This window comes from Pavona decussata, unplaced genomic scaffold (assembly GCF_977016875.1).
Source record: "Pavona decussata unplaced genomic scaffold, jaPavDecu1.1 SCAFFOLD_37, whole genome shotgun sequence".
NCBI lineage: Eukaryota > Metazoa > Cnidaria > Anthozoa > Scleractinia > Agariciidae > Pavona > Pavona decussata.
In genome coordinates, this window is record NW_028145459.1 from 2,094,152 (window position 1) to 2,114,696 (window position 20,545).

Here is a 20,545-nt window from a genome sequence, read left to right on the forward strand (position 1 = left end):
TCAACATGCGTTAGCTAGTCATTGCCTGAATTAACCATCATTTTTTTTTCTTTCTTATTGACCAGAGCACATTATTCACTCTGTATTGTGCACTGAAAGAGCTCTTCTTGTTGCTGAAAAATAAACCTTATAATAGCGAACTTATGTTAAACTAATAGGCCGTGAAGTTGTCATCATTCTTCGTGTGTACCCGCACATCTCGAACTTTCCAACAAAACCCAACGTGACTTCTTGGTCGTAACGGTTAGTACAAACTGCACGTAGACCACGTACCGTGCCTTGACTTATTGCACGTAACATGGTTCTAGCATTTAACCCTACGAACGAAAATCCTGCACCGTGACAATTCGAATAAAGCTACTGAGCAGTACTTTCCTGTGGTGCTATGCTCTACAAGGTGGATCTAGCTCTTGTGTCTGTGGATATGAAATACAGTAAAAAAAAAAAGTCCTAAAGTATAATTAAAATGAAAGCTACTATGCTGTAGAAGGTGTTCCTAACTTTTGAATCTGTGAATGAAACTCTAAAGTGTGACCATTTAAAAGAAAACTGCTGAGCATTTCGTACTTTTCTGTACTAACTGTTTGGTCTGCAGGACGAAATTCTAAGGAGTGAATTATTAAGACGTAAGCTATTGAGCAGTTCCTCTAGGACTGTAGTACCGCTTATTATGACATAACAAGGTGGTTCTAGCTTTTTTCCTTGTCCGCTGATAAAACCCTAAAGTGTGACCACTAAATTAAGGACGGTGCCTACTAGTATCGAAGTATTTTTGTGCGTTTTAAGACTATGCGGGAAAAGCAGATCTTAGAAAGGCCTATTGGAATCCAAAACGAAAATTAGGGGTAGCCACGCATTTTTCAGAGATAATTAAGCAATAATATCTCTAAAAAGCGCCAAAATATGAAGCAATGTATGGGATTTTTTCCTAAATTGAAGCTTAATTATCTCTGAAAAATGCATGGTTACCCCCAATTTTCTTTTGAGATACCAAAAGCGTTTGCTAAGTTCTGCTTTCTCCGCATAGTTTTAAACCGCGCAAAAATATTCCTGTATTAGCAGGCACCACCCATAGGAAACCCGAGTATCTCGAGATGCACAGAACGTATGCGCAGTAACAATAGTAGGCACCGTCCTTAAATGCTACTGTTAGCCCAAGCTGAATTTAAGAGAACGCTAGCCAAATATCGGCGGTGTCGTGTTAAAGAGATTTGAATTACTTATGGTTAACTGTATTACTTCCTGTCTGTGCAATCAGTTTGATGATTTAATGCGTTTTAGCGGGCAAGGGTTCAGAGGCGGATACAGGGGAGGGGTTAAGGGAGTAGCAACCCTCCTTTGAGCAGCGTTTGTTTCTTGTCATTTTGTTTGATTCTTTCTAAATTAATAATAAATAAAAAAAAATTTACGAAATGTTTTCACTTCCACCATTCGACTGCTTGTCAAGTTACGATTTCGCGACTGAAGCAATTGGAAACATCAAGTCCGCTAGGAAAAACATTGACAGCGACTTTCAAGTTTGGTACAAACAAATATTAGACCTTGCTGAGAAACTGGGAATCGTTGAAGCTATTCTCAGAAAGACAAGCATACAGAGCAATCGCTCAAACATTCCCAGTTCAAGTCCAATTGATCATTACAAAAAATCTATGGCTATTCCCCTTCTTGATTCTCTGATTATTCGAATGCAAGACCGATTTTCTTAGGAGGATCCGTCATTTGCTTTATCTAGTACCCTCCATCATAGTTAATAACAACACCCTGGAGCTATCTGAAGCAACAGAAGGCATGTTGGTCTTCGAGAATGAGCTTCCCAAATCGTTTGGGAATGAGCTGCGAAGATGGCAAACTATGTGGCAGTCAGAAGAGAAAGAACTTCCAAGCAATTTTCAACGAGAACTTGGCACGCGTGACGTGACGAGGATGCTTTTCCAACCATCCATCGTTTTCTTCTCATTGCATGCACCCTACCAAACAGTAGTGTGGAAGCTGAGCGGTCCTTTTCGCTCATGAAACGGATCAAGACGCACAGGCACCTGATCAACGATGTCTGAAGAGCACTTTTCAGATCTTGCTGTTATTGCTATGTATTACCCTGAGAGATTCGAGGTAGACGAGATATGCAAGGTCTTCGTGTAAAAGCTCATCCTAGAAGACTCTTTCAGGTTACGTTGTTTGATTAACGAGGTATGTAGTGAAACGACAAATAACTATTGTTGATACTGCTGTCCCCTTTAATCATGCATTATTATTTTGGGGTTTCTGGCTAAGAAATAAGATAAACTCCAGATTTTAGTTCACAACGGCTTTTCAAGTCTCAGGAATGCTGCAAATGGCGCTTTAGATGGAATATCGGAAACATTTTTTTTTTGGGGGGGGGGGGGGGGGGCATGGCTCCGGAACCCCTTAAGAGCTCGCGCCAGAGGCATGGGGCCGTCAGTCGCCTTCTACACCATTGGTGTTGAAGGTTACTACAATAGTGTACAATCCCCCCTTTCAAAAATCCTGGATCCGCCCCTGCCGGGTTATACCGTTCCCGTGTCCTTCTCTTTGATGGAAGGACACGATGAAGTATAACCGTCACTCACTAAAATCTATTAAATCAACAAAGTGATCGCACAGAAAGCAAGTACTACATCATGGAAGTATGGTAAGACATTTTTATTGCGAGATTTATTTTATTTCTATGTCCTTCGACCAATTCAAGAAACCCCATACACAATCTTATATGTTTGTTGTAACCATTACACAACTCAAATTCTTTTAACACACCACCGCCAATATTTGGGTAGCGTTCTCTCAAATTAGGCCTGCACTGCCTGTGACGTTATTTCCTGCAGAAGATACCGTATAGCCCGCATTTATCGGAACCGCCCGAAAGGTGCTAGGTGTAATTGCTGAGATCTAAGAGGTTGCACTCACTAAAATTTTTTTTCAGAAAATAAAGGGGTAACGCAGTGCGAGGCAATAGAAAATTCGAATTTTACGTAATAGAATGATTTATAAAACGACTTAATCACAGTTAAAGGACGGTGCCTAATAATACCGAAGTATTTTTGCGCAGTTTATGACTATTTAGGAAAAGCAGATCTTAGCATGGGCTATCGGAATCCAAAAAGAAAACTGGAGGTAACCACGCATATTTTAGAGATAATTAAGCAACAATTGTTACAAAAAGCAGTAAAATACATGACAACGTATGGCGGGTTTTTCCTAATTGAAGCTTGATTATCTCTCAAAAATTCATGTTTACCACTCCCCCCCCCCCCCTCCCCCAATTTTCTTTTTGGATACCAAGAGCACTTGCTAAGTTCTGCTTTCTCTGTATAGTTTTAAACCGCGCAAAAATATCCCTGTATTAGTAGGCACCACCCATAGGAAGCCCGAGTATCTCGAGATGCGCAGAGGGTATGTGCAGTAACAAAAGTAGGCACCGCCCGTAAAGGTTCAAAAGTAACGATAGTTGCGTAGTAATATTGTAGTCGTAGCTATACGCCAAGTTGTGATCGAAGTAACTGAAGTATCAGTAGCGGTTGAGTTCGAACTGAAATACGATAATTAAAAATATATTCTAACTTAGATAAAGAATTATAGCAATATTGGCAAACATAAATGCGGACGTGATAATTGATACACAAAATTAAACATAACTCACATAACAAAGTACGCTAAAACTGAAAATATCGTAACATAACTAGTCTTAGATTGAATTGAATCAGGCAGTATTGAGAATATCAGTCTTTAGAAAGAAACAATTTTGATAAATCGTACAAATGCTTTTGCTAGTGATAATAACGTTAACATGACAATATTGAATCTTGTGTAATTGATTTTAACACTGATCTTAGAAACTGACGTTCCTTGTGGCATAAAACACTAATTATTCAATAAGAAAACTGTTAAAAATGAAAATATAAAACTTACTTTGGTTGACGACTCGCACCAAAAGAAAGCAAAATACAACTATGATCCTATGATCCTAGCACGGTAGCTTGTGTTGGTGAGATTCGTTCGTTATGAGTCGCTTTTATAACATGTGGGTTCGTGGATCTGCTTAGGGTGTTGCCTAAAATGTCTGTTTTAGGTTCAACGTTATTTCCTAACAGTAAATTTATCAGCGAATAAGCGAGAAACTGCAAATTCGTCACAGAAGCGTCATACTGCTGTGAGCACGTTTAACCAACCTAATAACGATATGTAATTTCCCCCACCACGAACACAACAACACAACTTGATTTGTGACATGATAGAAGTGTATTTCTAAGACCTGAAGCTTAAACGAGGACAGGCTGCATCAAAATAAGGATAAACCTCTCTACCACCTCGGGTGGGAAAGAGAAACTACCAAAACAAAAACTATCTTCATGTACGAACTACAAGAGCGTATACAATCTCACCAACTAAAAGCTAACCAAATTTTGACCGGGGACAGACTGGGGCAGTACCCAGGACGGAAGGGGGGGTGGGGGGGGGGGGGGGCAGTGTCGCGTAACGGCCGGATGTTAAGTCCTCTGCGGATGAGTGCTTAAAGGGAAACAATTACTAGAAACACTTTTGGGAGGAAATAAGCAGGAGCTGCACTTGTCGGCTGCGTTAATTAGAAATTTGTATTTCGTTCGCGAGCAGAATATTAAGGAAGGCAAAACGTAGACAACTGACGTCCCCAGTTTGTCCCAACAACTCATTTTACGAGTTACTTCTACTCACGCCGGGTTTTATCCAAGTTTGAAATTCACAGCAGGGAATGGGTCTCTATTTCCGTTGTGGTAATTTAAATTGACTTGCGGTCTATGGAGGCGTCGGCGTCGCGTAGGCGGGTAGATCACAATTTGTGATCTTTTCCTACATTTTGCGATTTCAAAATATCGTGCCGTTCAGAACAGAAAACTTGAGTGATCCGGTACGGATCATTCAACGTTGGAAATCGTTAAGCGGGTGTCTAGCTGTGTCAGTCGTGTCTTTTAAATCGAGTAGTTTCACGGTAAACGTGAGTGATCCCTGATTTCTTTACACATTTCTTGCGAATTTCAAAGAAATTAATTCCCCCTGTAAATGTAGAAAAAATGTAGAGCCCCTTGGTAATGTTTTGCCGTTGCACAGTTAAACATAGTCTACGCTAACCTACAGAACAGGCGTTATTTTTATTTTATTTTTTTTCCGTTTTCAGTTATGGTATTACATCCTTACTTGAGGCCCACCACTGTACTGTAATAAGCAATTACGGGGGATCTTTACAAAAGGTCAACTGAGCTTGCTTAAGATCTCCTTACCTGTAAAGGATGTAAGGAAAAAATAAATAAAGATTAATCTTCCGCAGGCGAGCGGAGGCAAGCACGAGGCGAGCGCGAAGCGCGAGTCACGTGCGCGTCACTCGCGCTTACCTCCGCTCGTCTGGAAAAGGCAAAAAAAAAAACGCCTGTTCAGCAGGATGTGTACGCGTGGTATGGCGTAGGCTACTTAAATCATGGGCAGGAGTCCATGCATGATTTCAGTTCTTTATGAAGCCCTTCATAGCGTCACAATATTTCCCGGATATATCTCATGGCCTGTTTTAATTGAATCTTTTCTTTCACTTAAAACGCAAATATTTCTTTATTTTCGCTACCGTAACAAGACGAACTGTGGGCATCTCGAAAGACCTTGTCCTAGTTGATTCAGTTCACTTCTAAAAATTTGGTTCTGATCTTTGAAGTAAAACTAACGAACGGTGCGTTCGATTGACCCTATTCCGGAATAGGAATACATGCAATGATGACAAGAAATCCATCATGGAAGTCTAAGGAGTTAATTACTGGAGTACAAAATCGCCCTTAAATTATCATGTGTCAGCCAATGTTTGAGGAAATGTCTTCCCAGATTTACTAAAAGAGCGAAGTCTGATAGCTATTCCGCTTATTATTATTCTGGAAAACGGTCAATCGAACGCGACCTAAACTGCCACCATAAAAAGATTTGAACGCTGATGTTTCAAGCGATAGCCCTTTGTCCAAACAATTTTTAGTTTTTTGTTATTTTCAAGTTTGGAAGGGTGAAACTTTCATAGGCTTCTGAAAGGAAATAAATAGTCTTAATGCCACGGTTCAATAAATTTATTTTGAAAAGCTCCAACATCGTACACAAACTGGTTAACAAAAGACAGCTGAACAACCAAACAAAAATCTGCATATCCGAAAACAAATGTCGAACGTAATTATGATACAGATTTCATATGTTTTCCAATCATTTGACTTGTTTCTTATCTAAACTGAACATTTTGAATATAATACACGAAAAGGTGAATATTTGCATACTGTGTAAACTCAACCATATCTGCTGTAAATTGAATTTTTCCGATTATTTCAGTGTCGTCAAGGACGCAAGTTGTTTCCACCTTGAAATCTGCATCGATCATCTCAACAGTTAAATGTTAAGTTTAAGTTGGTTTCTATCCGATCGTTTGGTAAGTGTCTCGAATTTACATCAAGTGCCGAAAAATTGAGGCGATGAACAGTTAATATTTTTCCTTGATTTTTAGTGTTAGTGAGTTGAGAGTCAAAAACTCCAAGCTATCCTTTCGAGCAATCAAAAGACACAAATGACCTAAAAAGATTATCAGAACTCGAAGCAAATTCGTTTCGGCGTTAAACGTAGCAACATGTGTGCGAAAAAAAAATCTTCTGGCATTGGTCTTTTCTTCGAATTCTGATTGATTAAGAAAGTGGTGCGAGTATTTCTTAACAAATCACTGAACTCGTAGTTGAGTAATCCTAAGCAAACCTTCGACACTTTAAAGTGTCAAACCCTTTAATGGTCAAACGTACGAATTCGTTCGCTTTACTGGGTTACAGCTTTCAAGGTTAGCCACGTTGAAATCCAGAGACCTGAGTGGTTATTATGGTCTGTTTATAGTGTCAGCCAGTAAGTGCCAATAAACTGAGGATAACCTCTCTTTGCCGTTCAGTACAAAAATTTGTTTTCAAGCAAAACCAAAAATGCCCGTTTTACGCGTCTTGAAATTGGTGACGTCACAAGAGAACTTGAGTCCCCGATATTTTCGAGTAGCAAAAATTTCTAGGGAGACCTTCATATCAGACAACTAAATCCCTTTTGGTCGTCTACTTCCAGAAAATTGGCAGAAAAGAAAGAGTTCAAGGAATTTGCCGGTTAAGGGGTTAATTGAAAATTAAAACTCACTCAAATAATGTCCGAAATTATTTGCCTATATAACAATGCACATGACAAGGAATTTTAAAGTGGCTAGAATATACTCAACTCAGGCCTGTAGCTCAGTTTCATCGCCAACCCAATCGCTAATTATGCCCAGTCAACCTCAGGGTCACCGGGTCTAATTAATTTCCGTTCCCGTTTAACGTTTCATAGCCCAAAATTGCCTTGTCTCAAACTGTTTGATGCTTTGCGCCGCGGTTCAAGCTATCTGCTGTTGTGTATAGTCAAATGAAGAATGATGTTAAGAAAACAAATGAACCCAAAATTTTCCCTTAAGGTGCACTGCAACTATGAAGAAAATTATCATATAGGGCAGCTCTGTAACAAATTTATACGACCCACTTAAAGTATTCCTGTTGTACATGCAGGAAACAATTCATTCGACATACAAAAGCCATTCGATCTTTCCATCAGTTGTTAAGGAAGACTAAACACACAGATTCTGTAACCAGGAACATGTTATTAAAGTCTGAAAGAATACAGCTTAATTAAATAGTTTACGGTCTGGTTGAATTAAGATTTCTTTTTATTTTAATCATTTTTAACAGTTTTATAAGTTGGTATTTTAATAGCATAAAACAGCCGTTCTCTCCCTTTAAAAACTCTCAACTTTTCTTCTACGCAATTGCGGTTAGGAGCAAATTAGACCGTCGGAGTAAAGTGAAAATTCGAAGGATGTCCGTTGGTGGGAACTGATCCTGCAGTAGTCTTGAAAATGCTTTACTCAGTCAAGATCAACAACATTGACAAACTGTTACTGTTCCATAATAGGTCTCTGTCTTTAAGCGGAGACTTTGAAACATCTCTGGCGCTTAGGTTGGTAGACATGCAGGTCCCTGTTAAATATTTCCTAACACGAGGAGCATGTTGCATCATCGATCATCAGTTGAGGCATGAGGCAATTCTGGTTGTCCTAACAGGAAACGATTTCGATTTAGGTTGGATTAATGAGAAAGCACCACCAGTGTGACCACATCTCGCCCGAAAATGAGTCGGATTCACGGATTCGAGAACGAGTTTCATTTACATACAGAGACTATCGAAATACGAATCCTTTTTAAGTTCTGGCTTGTCGTATATAAATGTCAGTAATGTAGACAACGATTTTCATGTTTCGCTTCACATCTAGTGGGTCGGGAAAGGTTTTTGTGTTCAGGGTCTAATCACATTTTTTTCTGTAATTTGGAATACGGTATCTTCACGCTTCATACGATTGCCTTCTTTATAAAATTACGCTCCTAAGCACTTTGTCTCCTTCTTCTCTTTAGTCATCGTCAGTCCTCCACGCCACTTTTTTGTCTCTTTCTCGTTTCCTCCTTACTTTCTCTTTCCTTTTCTTCCTTTCTCTGTCCTTTTCACTTTGAATCTTTTGAGGCACCAATACAGGACCAGACCAGCGTGCTTTAGCTTTTGATCGATATTTATCCATGCGATCTTCCATTTCAGAGATAAAAGTTTCCTCCTCTGGGTGACCACGCATTTCTATTTTCCTCAACGATTTAAAACCTTTTCTCTGTGTCTGTCTGTTTTCACAGAAATCAGCGTAATAACGTAAAACGATTTCCCATGCGGCATTAGATTTCTTCTCTTCGCCACCAAAGACAAGTTGTAAGCGAGTAATCTCTCTGTAGAAGTCCCTCATGCGTAGTAATTCTCGGTGAAAATTCTGAAGCTGCTTTCTGTATTCTAGGTTGGGAATAGTTTTTTCAAGCCCTTGAATGACTAGTTCGAGATCAGCTTTCTCAAGATTCAGTACTCCCAATTGTACTACATAACAAACAGTATTCTTAAACTTGTCTCTCAAACCTTTGGAGCAAAACGTGTATTTATAAAGATAATAATCTACTCGCAGAACACTGTTGTTTGCAAAAACGACATGAGATACCATTGTTTCTGCTTCACCTTCAGATGTCTTTTCAAGTAGTTCATTTACATCTGTCACTGCCATTTTTACTAAGCCACCAAGAAACTTTGTGCGAAACGCTTCACTTAGGCACTTTTTGATTTCTGCAACAGTTGCCTTCTGTGTTGCAATCAAATATTTTTCTAATGTTCCGACCACTGTCGCTACTGGAAACCGTTTATCTTCAGTGGCCGTGACTCTCATTCTATTTGTCTCTGTTCCAATTTTAGTGGTCAACATTTGTTGGATTAGTTGGAGTTGTTCAATCGTTTCTTCTTTGTTATCGATTTCTGACTGTTCCGTCCCTTTCGTAAAGCTGCTCATCGTTTGTCCCATCAGTCTGTCGTGCTTTTGGTCCTCGGTTGGACCAGTTGCTTCCGAAGGTAATTACCTTAAATGGCGGTGATCTGAAATTAAACTGCTTTGCTGATGGACTTTGACACGTCTTTGGAAGTTGTCTTGTCATCAACAGTGACCGGAATAAAATTAATGCATGTTTCAATTATTAATCGCGGAAATGTGAAAAATAAGTTTGCCCGTGAATTTTGACATATCTTTGTTAAGATAATTAACGACAAAAGGAATTTAAACACCTTTATGGCAATGTCACGGTCCTGCTTTGTTCTCAAACTTCTCTCTCTCTCTCTACTGAAATTTGTGCTGCTCAGTTCCATCGAAGAAAGCTGAAAATCCCTGGACTGATCAGGTATATCAAGTAGGAGAACGCGACGACCATGTAACTTATTTTATACGATATTTAAGAATTAGAAAACACTTAATATCGAGTGATGGGAAAATGTTTTTCCTGTTCTGGAAAGATCCACTAGCAAGGGTCAGTTGAATCAGCACAGCTAAGAGGAAAAAGTTAAGGCTATTTTGTGAATAAAGTTTAAAGAAAACGCCTGCTTATGTAACCACAAATATGAGTAGCATCAATCATTTTAAGAATTGCTTTTATGTTACTTTCTCTAAACAAAACACAGTAAGAAGGAAAACAAAAGCATGACTTTATTGAAGCCTCCTCAGTGCCGCTCATTAATTCTGTTGGAAGCGCAAGACTCAATAATAAACAGGAAGATCTAAAGCTGTTTTTTTTTTTTTCTTTCCTTAACAAATCAAGCCACCAACTAGGCATTTGTAGGCACTAATAACTTACTTATAAACACACGATATGTGTGGTCATCATCAACCCTTTACACAACTGTAGCACCCAATAATCCCAATAATCCCACAAATTCTTGGTCTTATTTGTTTTCAGAAAACAATCAGAGAAATTTGAAATTTTGTTTTTTCAAATAAAAGTTAACTTCTTTCTATGTTTCTATGTTGTTTTTGATCTCTAAAGAAAAGTAGAGTTAACAACTCGATTATAATGAAATCTGAATTCTGAGACAATGAAGGTCTTCTACAATTTGTCTTATCTTCAGTAAAATCGCCTTGTAGCTTGGAAGTACAAAGAGGGGAGGAGAGAGAGGGGAGAGAGGGGAGTAAGATGGGCCTTTCAAATGTAAATTAATGACTTAAGACTCGAGTAACTACAAATATTTTATTCGCTGTTCAGTCAATCTACAAAGGTTTCCTTTACAGTGTCTCCATCACGGAAATTACTGACGATTAATTCCCTTGTATATCTAAAGAAAGGTATTCAAAAATGAAGATCTGTCAAGGATTTTTGAATTAAACATTTATGAAGCTTGTATTTCTTTTTTAACACGCTGCAGTTGTTGTTTTTAACTGAGTCGAACTAGTGGCTATATACTTTTTCGCTGAAACATTTACTAAATCCTACGGAAGGTGGTGGTACAACACTCTTCTGTTTTATAGCTACAAAATATATCGTTTGAAAATCACTGAGCTAAGCTAGTGCATATTGCTTCACACAGGAGTAATATATTGAAACTCGTGATATCACACGCTGAAAAAATCTGTTAAAAACGAACAGTGTTCAGTTTTCTACTCCAGTTCCTTGTGCAATACGCAGGCCATGGATGACTTTGTACAGCTCTTCCATGTACTTTCCTTCCTCCTTTAGCTTTTCGGTGGCGGCTTGTATGTTCTCCGAACCAATGGTCTTGTCCAGCTCGTAAAGCACGACTTGTGGATCCACTTGCTGAAGATCGAGTACTGCCGTTTGTATCACATAGCAGAAGGCATTCTCTGCCTTTCCTTTAAGGCCCGCAGAGCTGAAATCATATTTGTACATATGGAAGTCGACTCGAAGAATGCTGTTATTTGCATAGACAACATGAAAGCCCCTCTTTTCTTTTTCTCCTGCAGCTGCGTTGCCAAGAAGCTCGTTCAAGGCTGCTGTTACTAAGTTGTGAAGACCATCAAGGAACTTTCCTTTAAAAAGATCACCCAGCGTTTGCTTGATCTCATCAGAAGATGCTTCTTGTACTTCCACCATGTACTTCTCCGTCCTGTCAACCACTGCACTAATGGGAAGGGATCTATCTTCAAAGGCTTTTGCTTCCATTTCTGCAGCGTAAGCGTCGAGTTTAGCGGAAACTAACTTTTGCAGTATTTGAACTGTCTCTTTGACGTCTTCTTCAACGTCGCCCCCAAGGAATTTGCTGATATCAAGGCCCATTTTGGATTCTGCGACACAAGAACAGGTTTCGTACAAACGTGCACCTTCTGAGGTTGTGCTGAACTAAAAGCTTGGGTATTCGGGGCTTGGCTAAATACAAGTGTAATGTTTAGCATAACTCCGCATTCTCAAGAGGTCGGAAGTGACGTCCATTCAAATTACTTGACTTAAGAATGTATTTTCTTGGAACAATTAAAAACAACGCTAGACAGATGAGGTCTCAATTCATTGATTCGTTATTCTTATTATGAACATCGACTAAACATCCCGCATTAATCACGGAGCATGAAGAAGCGAAATAAAAATCTGCGATCAAACTTTTCAACATACAAATATACTCCACTAGCTCAAATTATTTGTGTACCAAATAAAAGTATTTACACTCTGTCGCTAAGTCGGTTGATACAGTATGCACCAAATTTTCGTGGTGTGCGATTACAGCGACTCAAGTGAGTTCAGATCGATATGGCGGTTTTACGCCATCGAAACGCAGCCTTTTGAAAGGAGACGGTTCTGAAGCCTTTCCATCGCTGTTGATGACGTCGACGACGATCAAAAGTAAGATGACTGAGGAAAAGCAACTAAATTTTTGAGCAAGATGTATTTTTTTGCTGGTTAGTGACACAGGCAAACAAGAAAAAATGTGAGTTCTTCCAACAAAAATCGAACCTCCCAACCTCCCAAGGATTTTCGATTTTGTTTCTTTTGTTTCCATATTTTTATTTTCTTATTGAGGGGCACTTAAAAGTCTGAAAAGTAATGTTTGATTTGGCGATTTCAAAGGTTTTAAAAAGCATAAATTAAAAGTTGGACGAAACATAGTCCAGGATGTCTACTAGAAAGGATAGTCAAGTGTTGCGGTTACCTAAAATGACATTTTATACATCAAAGATGCGATTTAATTTTTTTACACACATGCAGCGAATCAAAAACTCATGCTTTAGAGAAGCATCTCAGTTCCAACCGACGTAACTTTAATGTTCACTCGGTGGATCAAACCGAGTCCTTTTTTTTTTTTTAATAAAACCTCCACATTTGACATCGTTTTCTGAGCGGCACAGTTTTGCGCGCGCTCGATTAGTCTCCTAACCACGTGACATGCTATCGACTGATAACTTACGAGCAGAAATGCTGCTCAAAATGGATAGTGACAAAATGGTTCTTTTGAAAGGCAACTTTTATTGGTAAGTTGATAACATTTATTATATAACAAAACAAGTTTCATGTAAGCCAACTCTTTGTTGGTGCTGCACGCTTGGTTGACAATGAGTTTAAAAACAACTCCATTGAGCAAAATAATTGTTAAGTATTCTGTTCTACACAGAAAGGTCACAATTCATTCGGTTTAACAAGAAAGCTTTTCGATCTTTCTATCAGTTGTTAAGGAAGACTAAACAGACGGATTCTGTAACCAGGAACATGTTATAAATGAAGATACCCCCCACTCGTGGGCCCCTCCCGGGCATCTTTTCATTTTGAACACTTTTAAATGGTATGTTTATTATAAATAAGTTGTCAGTGCCTACAAGTGCCTAGCTGGTGGTTCGCTTTGTTGAAAGAAAAAAACAGCTTTAGATCTTCCTGTTTATTACTGATTTATCCGCTTTCAACAAAATTCATAAACAGCCCCTTGTGGAGGCATCAAATTCTTGATAGAGTCTTTTGTTTTCCTCAGTTAATATATGGGTTGTGTTCAGAGAATGAAATATAAAAGCAATTGTTGAAAAGATCAATGCTACTCATATTTGTGGTAACATAAGTAGGCGTTAGGCTTTTTTTTTTCTTTTAATTTTAATCACTAAACTGCCGTAACTTTTTCCCGTTTTCTGTGCTGATTCACTTAACTCTCGCTAGTAGATCTTTCCAGAACAGGAAAAACATTTTATTATCAGCTCTCAATATTAACAAATACCGTTTTGAATTGAGTTACGTGATCGTCGCGTTCTCCTACTTGATATACCTGATCAGTCCAACAAAACTTAAGTGATCCGGCTTTCAAAGTCTGGCGTGGAAGAGATTTTCTCTTGTCTTCGGTGGAACTGAGCAACACAAATTTTCAGGAGAGGGAGAACTTTGGGAGCAAAGTAGGACATTGCCATATAGGTATTAAATCTGATGCCTTGTAATGCAATGCAATGCAGTATAGCCCATTCCCTCCTGGCCCCCTTACCGTTGGGGGTTCTGTCATTGAAAGGGTTGTGACCTATAAGCTCTTAGGTGTCTATATATCTGAAGATCTTTCATGGAACGTACACGTAGAGCATATAGTCAAAAAGGCCAACAAGCGTTTGTACGCACTGCGCGCGCTTAAGAAGAGTGGCCTCACTATCAAGCAGCTAGTGCAAGTGTACTGTAGCATTGTACGATCTGTACTAGAATATGCCTGCCCTGTGTGGGCATCTCTGCCAAAGTACTTAGATGACGCTATAGAATCTGTACAAAAAAGGACCCTACGCATCATTCTACCGAATTGTCACTATGACGAAGCCCTAATTCAATCTCACATCACTGCCCCTTCCCAGAGAAGGGAAGAAGCTTGCATAAATTTTATCAAGCGTGATTGCCTGTCGTCTCCTGTCCTTAAGCCATTAATTCCTCGCGTGTCAATTGACAGGCCGTACTGCCTCCGATCAGGCGAACGTGTTCCGGTGCGCTTTGTCCCAAAGAAAAAGCGGTTCGCAGATTTCTGCACCATTAAGTATCAAGACCAGTTGTAATCCTTTTCTCTGTTATGTTTTCTCTGTTTTTTGTGCTTTAATCATATTTATATAATTATTTATCTGAATGTCTTTATACCGTAGTGTCTTGTACTATTGTAACTGACCATCCTTGTAATTCAGCCTTTTAGGCTGCGAGAGGGATTCCAATAAACTATTATTATTATTAATTTGAAGTCGTTTATTACGGTACCAAAGTTGTTCTAAACTTTACGGGAAAAGCTAATTTTCACATTTCCGCCTTTAATAATTGAATCTTGTATTAATTATTATCCAGTCCATGTGAATGACTGCTAAGCTTCCAAAGACACGACAAACGTCATCAGCAATGCAGTTTTATTTCACATTACCGCGATTTTAAGGTAATTACCTTCAGAACCAAGGAGATCAACAAGACAAAACACCCGGTAGACGGATTGGACAAACGATCAGCAGCTTTACGAAAGGGACGGAACTGACAGATAAGAAAGAAGAAACGATTGAAGAACTCCAGCTAATCCAACAAATGTTGGCCACTAAAATTGAAACAGAGACAAACAAAATGAGAGTCGCGGCCACTGAAGATAAACAGTTTCCAGTAGCAACAGTGGTCGGAACGTTAGAAAAGCATTTGATTGCAACACAGAGGGCAACTGTCGCAGAAATCGAAAAGTGCCTAAGTGAGTTTGTTGATGGCTTAATTAAAATGGCATTGACAGATGTAAATGAACTACTTGAAAAGACATCTGAAGGTGAAGCAGAAACAATGGCATCTCATGTCGTTTTTGCAAACAACAGTGTTCTGCGAGTAGATTACTATCTTTATAAGTACACGTTTTGCTCCAAAGGTTTGAGAGACAAGTTTAAAAATAATGTTTCTTATGCAGTGCAGTTGGGAGTTCTGGATCTTGAGAAAGCTGATCTCGAGCTAGTCATTCAAGGGCTTGAAAAAACTATTCCCAACCTAGAATACCGAAAGCAGCGTCAGAATTTTCACCACGAATTACTGCGCATGAGGGACTTCTACAGAGAGATCACCCGCTTACAACATGTGTTTGGTGGTAAAGAGAAGAAATCCAATGCAGCATGGGAAATTAACATTTTGCATCATCGCCTTCTCCTGACCGATTTTCATCCAAACAGACAGACACCGACGAAAAGTTTTGGATTATTGATGGAAATGGAAACGAACATTACGCCGGTACAGGAAACGAATGTTGGCGTCGAGCAGTGTTGTCCCAAAACGGTACCTGTATCGTCACCTCGGAAACGGTTTCGCCACTTGTGCTGCCCGTTTTAGGATTGTTTGCTTTTTCTGTTCACTTATCACTGTGTAAAAATGTAACAAGCGTTAATAATCGTGGACAGTTTTCGATATTTTGAGCTTTTAGGTTCGACATTTCGATATCAACGTTTCGATATTAAACCAAAGCGATTGATTAAATAAGGCAGTCTTCGTCTTCGTCTGCGTACTGAGTCAGCTGAGTAAGGCAGTGAGATCAACAGTGTATTAACCCATACAGCGTATAGTTCATTCGTAGTATCGCAGCGTAACAAGAACGTAATTGACTGTAATAACATAATAAAACTTTATCTTATCTCTTCCTTGGATAACAGTAATAGAAACCGTTTATCTTCAGTGGCAGCGACTCTCATTTTGTTGTTATCTGTTTCAATTCTAGTGGCATTAGATTAGCTGGAGTTGGTCAATCGTTTCTTCTTTGTGATCGTTTTCTGACTGTTCCGTCCCTTTCGTAAAGCTGCTGATCGTTTGTCCCATCCGTCTGTCGTGTTTTTGGTCCTCGGTTGGACCAGTTGCTTCCGAAGGTAATTACCTTAAATCGTGGTAATCTGAAATTAAACTGCTTTGCTGATGGACTTTGACACGTCTTTGGAAGTTGTCTTGTCATTAACAGTGAATATAATTAATGCATATTTCAATTATCAATCCCGGAAATGTGCAAATTAAGTTTGCCCGTGAATTTTGACATATCTTTGTTAAGATAATTAAGGACAAAAGGAATTTAAATACCTTTATGGGAATGCCACGGTCCTGCCTTTTTCCCAAACCTCTCTCTCTCTCTTCTGAAATTTGTGCTGCTCAGTTCCATCGAAGAAAACTGAAAATCCCTGGACTGATCAGGTATATCAAGTAGGAGAACGCGACGAACTTGTAACTTATTTTATACGATATTTAAGGATTAGAAAACACTTAATATCGAGTGATGAGAAAATGTTTTTCCTTTTCTGGAAAGATCCACTAGCAAGGGTCAGTTGAATCAGCACAGCTAAGAAGAAAAAGTTACGGCTATTTTGTGATTAAAATTCAAAAAATCGCCTACTTATGTAACCACAAATATGAGTAGCATCAATCATTTTAAGAATTGCCTTTATGTTACATTCTCTAAACAAAACACAGAAGTCCCTCAGTGCCGCTCATTAATTCTGTTGGAAGCGCAAAACTCAATAATAAACAGGAAGATCTAAAGCTGTTTTTTTTTTTTTTTTTTTCGTTCCTTAACAAATCAAGCCACCAACTAGGCATTTGTAGGCACTAATAACTTACTTAAACACAAAATGTGTGGTCATCATCAACCTTTTACACAACTGTAGCACCCAACAATCCCACAAATTCTTGGTCTTATTTGTTTTCAGAAAACAATCAGAGAAATTTGAAATTTTGTTTTTTCAAATAAAAGTTAACTTCTTTCTATGTCTCTATGTTGTTTTTGATCTCTAAAGAAAAGTAGAGTTAACAACTCGATTATAATGAAATCTGAATTCTGAGACAATGAAGGTCTTCTACAATTTGTCTTATCTTCAGTAAAATCGCCTTGTAGCTTGGAAGTACAAAGAGGGGAGGAGAGAGAGGGGAGAGAGGGGGAGTAAGATGGGCCTTTTACATGTAAACCAATGCCTGAAGACTCGAGTAACTACAAATATTTTATTCGCTGTTCAGTCAATCTACAACGTTTCCTTTACAGTGTCTCCATCATGGAAATTACTGATGATTAATTCCCTTGTATATCTAAAAAAAAAGGTATTCAAAAATGAAGATCTGTCAAGGATTTTTGAATTGAACATTTATGAAGCTTGTATTTCTTTTTTAACAAGCTGTTGTTGTTGTTTTTAACAGTCGAACTAGTGGTTATATACTTTTTCGTTGAAACATTTAATCCTACAGAAGGTGGTGGTACAACACTCTTCTCGTTTTACAGCTACAAAATATATCATTTGAAAATCACTGAACTAAACTAGTGCATATTGTTTTCACACAGGAGTAATATATTGAAACTCATGATATCACACGCTGAAAAAATCTGATAAAAACGAACAGTGTTCAGTTTTCTACTCCAGCTCCTTTTGCAATACGCAGGCGATGGATGACTTTGTACAGCTCTTCCATGTACTTTCCCTCCTCCTGCAGTTTCTCGGTGGCGGCTTGTATGTTCTCTTGTATGTTCTCCGAACCAATGGTCTTGTCCAGCTCGTAAAGCACGACTTGTGGATCCAGTTGCTGAAGATCGAGTACTGCCGTTTGTATCACATAGCAGAAGGCATTCTCTGCCTTTCCTTTAAGGCCTGCAGAGCTGAAATCATATTTGTACATATGGAAGTCGACTCGAAGAAGGCTGTTATTTGCATAGACAACATGAAAGCCCCTCTTTTCTTTTTCTCCTGCAGCTGCGTTGCCAAGAAGCTCGTTCAAGGCTGCTGTTACTAAGTTGTGAAGACCATCAAGGAACTTTCCTTTAAAAAGATCACCCAGCGTTTGCTTGATCTCATCAGAAGATGCTTCTTGTACTTCCACCATGTACTTCTCCGTCCTGTCAACCACTGCACTAATGGGAAGGGATCTATCTTCAAAGGCTTTTGCTTCCATTTCTGCAGCGTAAGCGTCGAGTTTAGCGGAAACTAACTTTTGCAGTATTTGAACTGTCTCTTTGACGTCTTCTTCAACATCGCCCCCAAGGAATTTGCTGATATCAAGGCCCATTTTGGATTCTGCGACACAAGAACAGATTTCGTACAAACGTGCACCTTCTGAGGTTGTGCTGAACTAAAAGCTTGGGTATTCGGGGCTTGGCTAACTACAAGTGTAATGTTTAGCATAACTCCGCATTCTCAAGAGGTCGGAAGTGACGTCCATTCAAATTACTTGACTTAAGAATGTATTTTCTTGGAACAATTAAAAACAACGCTAAACAGATGAGGTTTCAATTCATTGATTCTTTATTCTTATTATGAACATCGACTAAATATCCCGCATTAATCACGGAGCATGAAGAAGCGAAATAAAAATCTGCGTTCACATTTTTCAATATATAAATATACTCCACGAGCTCAAATTATTTGTGTACCAAATAAAAGTATTTATACTCTGTCACTAAGTCGGTTGATACAGTATGCACCAAATTTTCGTGGTGTGCGATTACAGCGACTCAAGTGAGTTCAGATCGATATCTCGGTTTTACGCCATCGAAACGCAGCCTTTTGAAAGGAGACGGTTCTGAAGCCTTTCCATCGCTGTTGATGACGTCGACGACGATCAAAAGTAAGATGACTGAGGAAAGGCAACTAAATTCTTGAGCAAGATGTATTTTTTTGCTGGTTAGTGACACAGGCATAAAAGAAAAAATCTGAGTTCTTCCAACAAAAATCGAACCTCCCAACCTCCCAAGGATTTTCGATTTTGTTTCTTTTGTTTCCATATTTTTATTTTCCTATTGAGGGGCACTTAAAAGTCTAAAAAGTAATGTTTGATTTGCCGATTTCAAAGGTTTTAAAAAGCATAAATTAAAAGTTGGACGAAACATAGTCCAAGATATCTACTAAAAAGGATGGTCAAGTGTTACGGTTGCCTAAAATGACATTTTATACATCAAAGCTGCGATTTAATTTGTTTACACACATGCAGCGAATCAAAAACTCATGCGTTAGAGAAGCATCTCAGTTCCAACCGACGTAACTCTAATGTTCACTCGGTGGATCAAACCGAGTCCTTTTTTATTTAATAAAACCTCCACATTTGACATCTGAGCGGCACAGTTTTGCGCGCGCTCGATAAGTCTCCTAACCACGTGACATTGCCTGATTTCATACCGTGGGGGTCTGGGTACGAGTCTGTGTATTATGGGTTATGGGACTCAACACCCACATAGCCGGAAAGAGCACATCGAACTTTACAACATCCTCAAGTTTGGTGTCAATCAAGCTAATATTAGGCGAGATACAGCCATTCAAAAACTTAAAAATTTACTAAGAAATGTATGGAACGCCGGACACACGTCCGGCGTTCCATACATTTCTTAGTAAAATTTGGAGTTTTTGAATGGCTGTATCATTCCTAATATTAGCTTGATTAACACCAAACTTGGAAATGTTGTAAAGTTCGATGTGCTCTTTCCGGCTATGTGGGTGTTGAGTCCCATAACCCATAATACACGGACTCGTACCCAGACCCGCACGGTATGAAATCAGGCAATGCTATCGACTGATAACTTACGAGCAGAAATGCCGCTCAGAATGGATAGTGACAAAATGGTTCTTTTGAAAGGCAACTTTTATTGGTAAGTTGATAACATTTATTATACAACAAAACAAGTTACATGAAAGCCAACTCTTTGTTGGTGCTGCACGCTTGGTTGACAATGAGTTTAAAAACAACTCCATTGAGCAAAATAATTGTTAAGTATTCCGTTCTACATAGGAAGGTCACAATTCATTCGGTTTAATAAGAAAGCTTTTCGATCTTTCTGTCAGTTGTTAAGGAAGACTAAACAGACGGATTCTGTAACCAGGAACATGTTATTAATGAAGTTACCTCCCACTCGTGGGCCCCTCCGGCCCTGGGCATCTTCTCATTTTAAACATTTTTATCAGCAATAACAATATTTCCATAAACAGTCAGTTAAACTTAAGAGTAAAAGAAGGAAAAGTCAGAATTGTGAACTCCTCGAACGCGAGTCGTTTCGTTCTTCTATCTATTAACCTCTACATAACGAGGGCTAGGTACCGAGGATTTTATTTTTAAACGAATTTGTATAGTTACCCATAACAAAAAATGAAAGCTGACCGTTTTCAAATCAATGCTTTAGGTTAAACCCCAAAATGCAGTTAATTTTTTGGGCAACTATACAAATTCGTTAA

The 20,545-nt window shown here is 38.8% G+C and overlaps 1 protein-coding gene across 1 annotated transcript; it reads left to right on the forward strand.

Moving 5' to 3' along the window:
* Positions 1 to 14,078: 14,078 nt before the first annotated feature.
* Positions 14,079 to 15,695, forward strand: LOC146483978 (uncharacterized). The gene is made up of 2 exons (XM_085105514.1): positions 14,079 to 14,109; positions 14,779 to 15,695. The coding sequence occupies exons 1-2, from the start codon at positions 14,079 to 14,081 to the stop codon at positions 15,693 to 15,695; spliced, it is 948 nt and encodes a 315-aa protein (XP_084961640.1).
* The last annotated feature ends 4,850 nt before the right edge of the window (positions 15,696 to 20,545 follow it).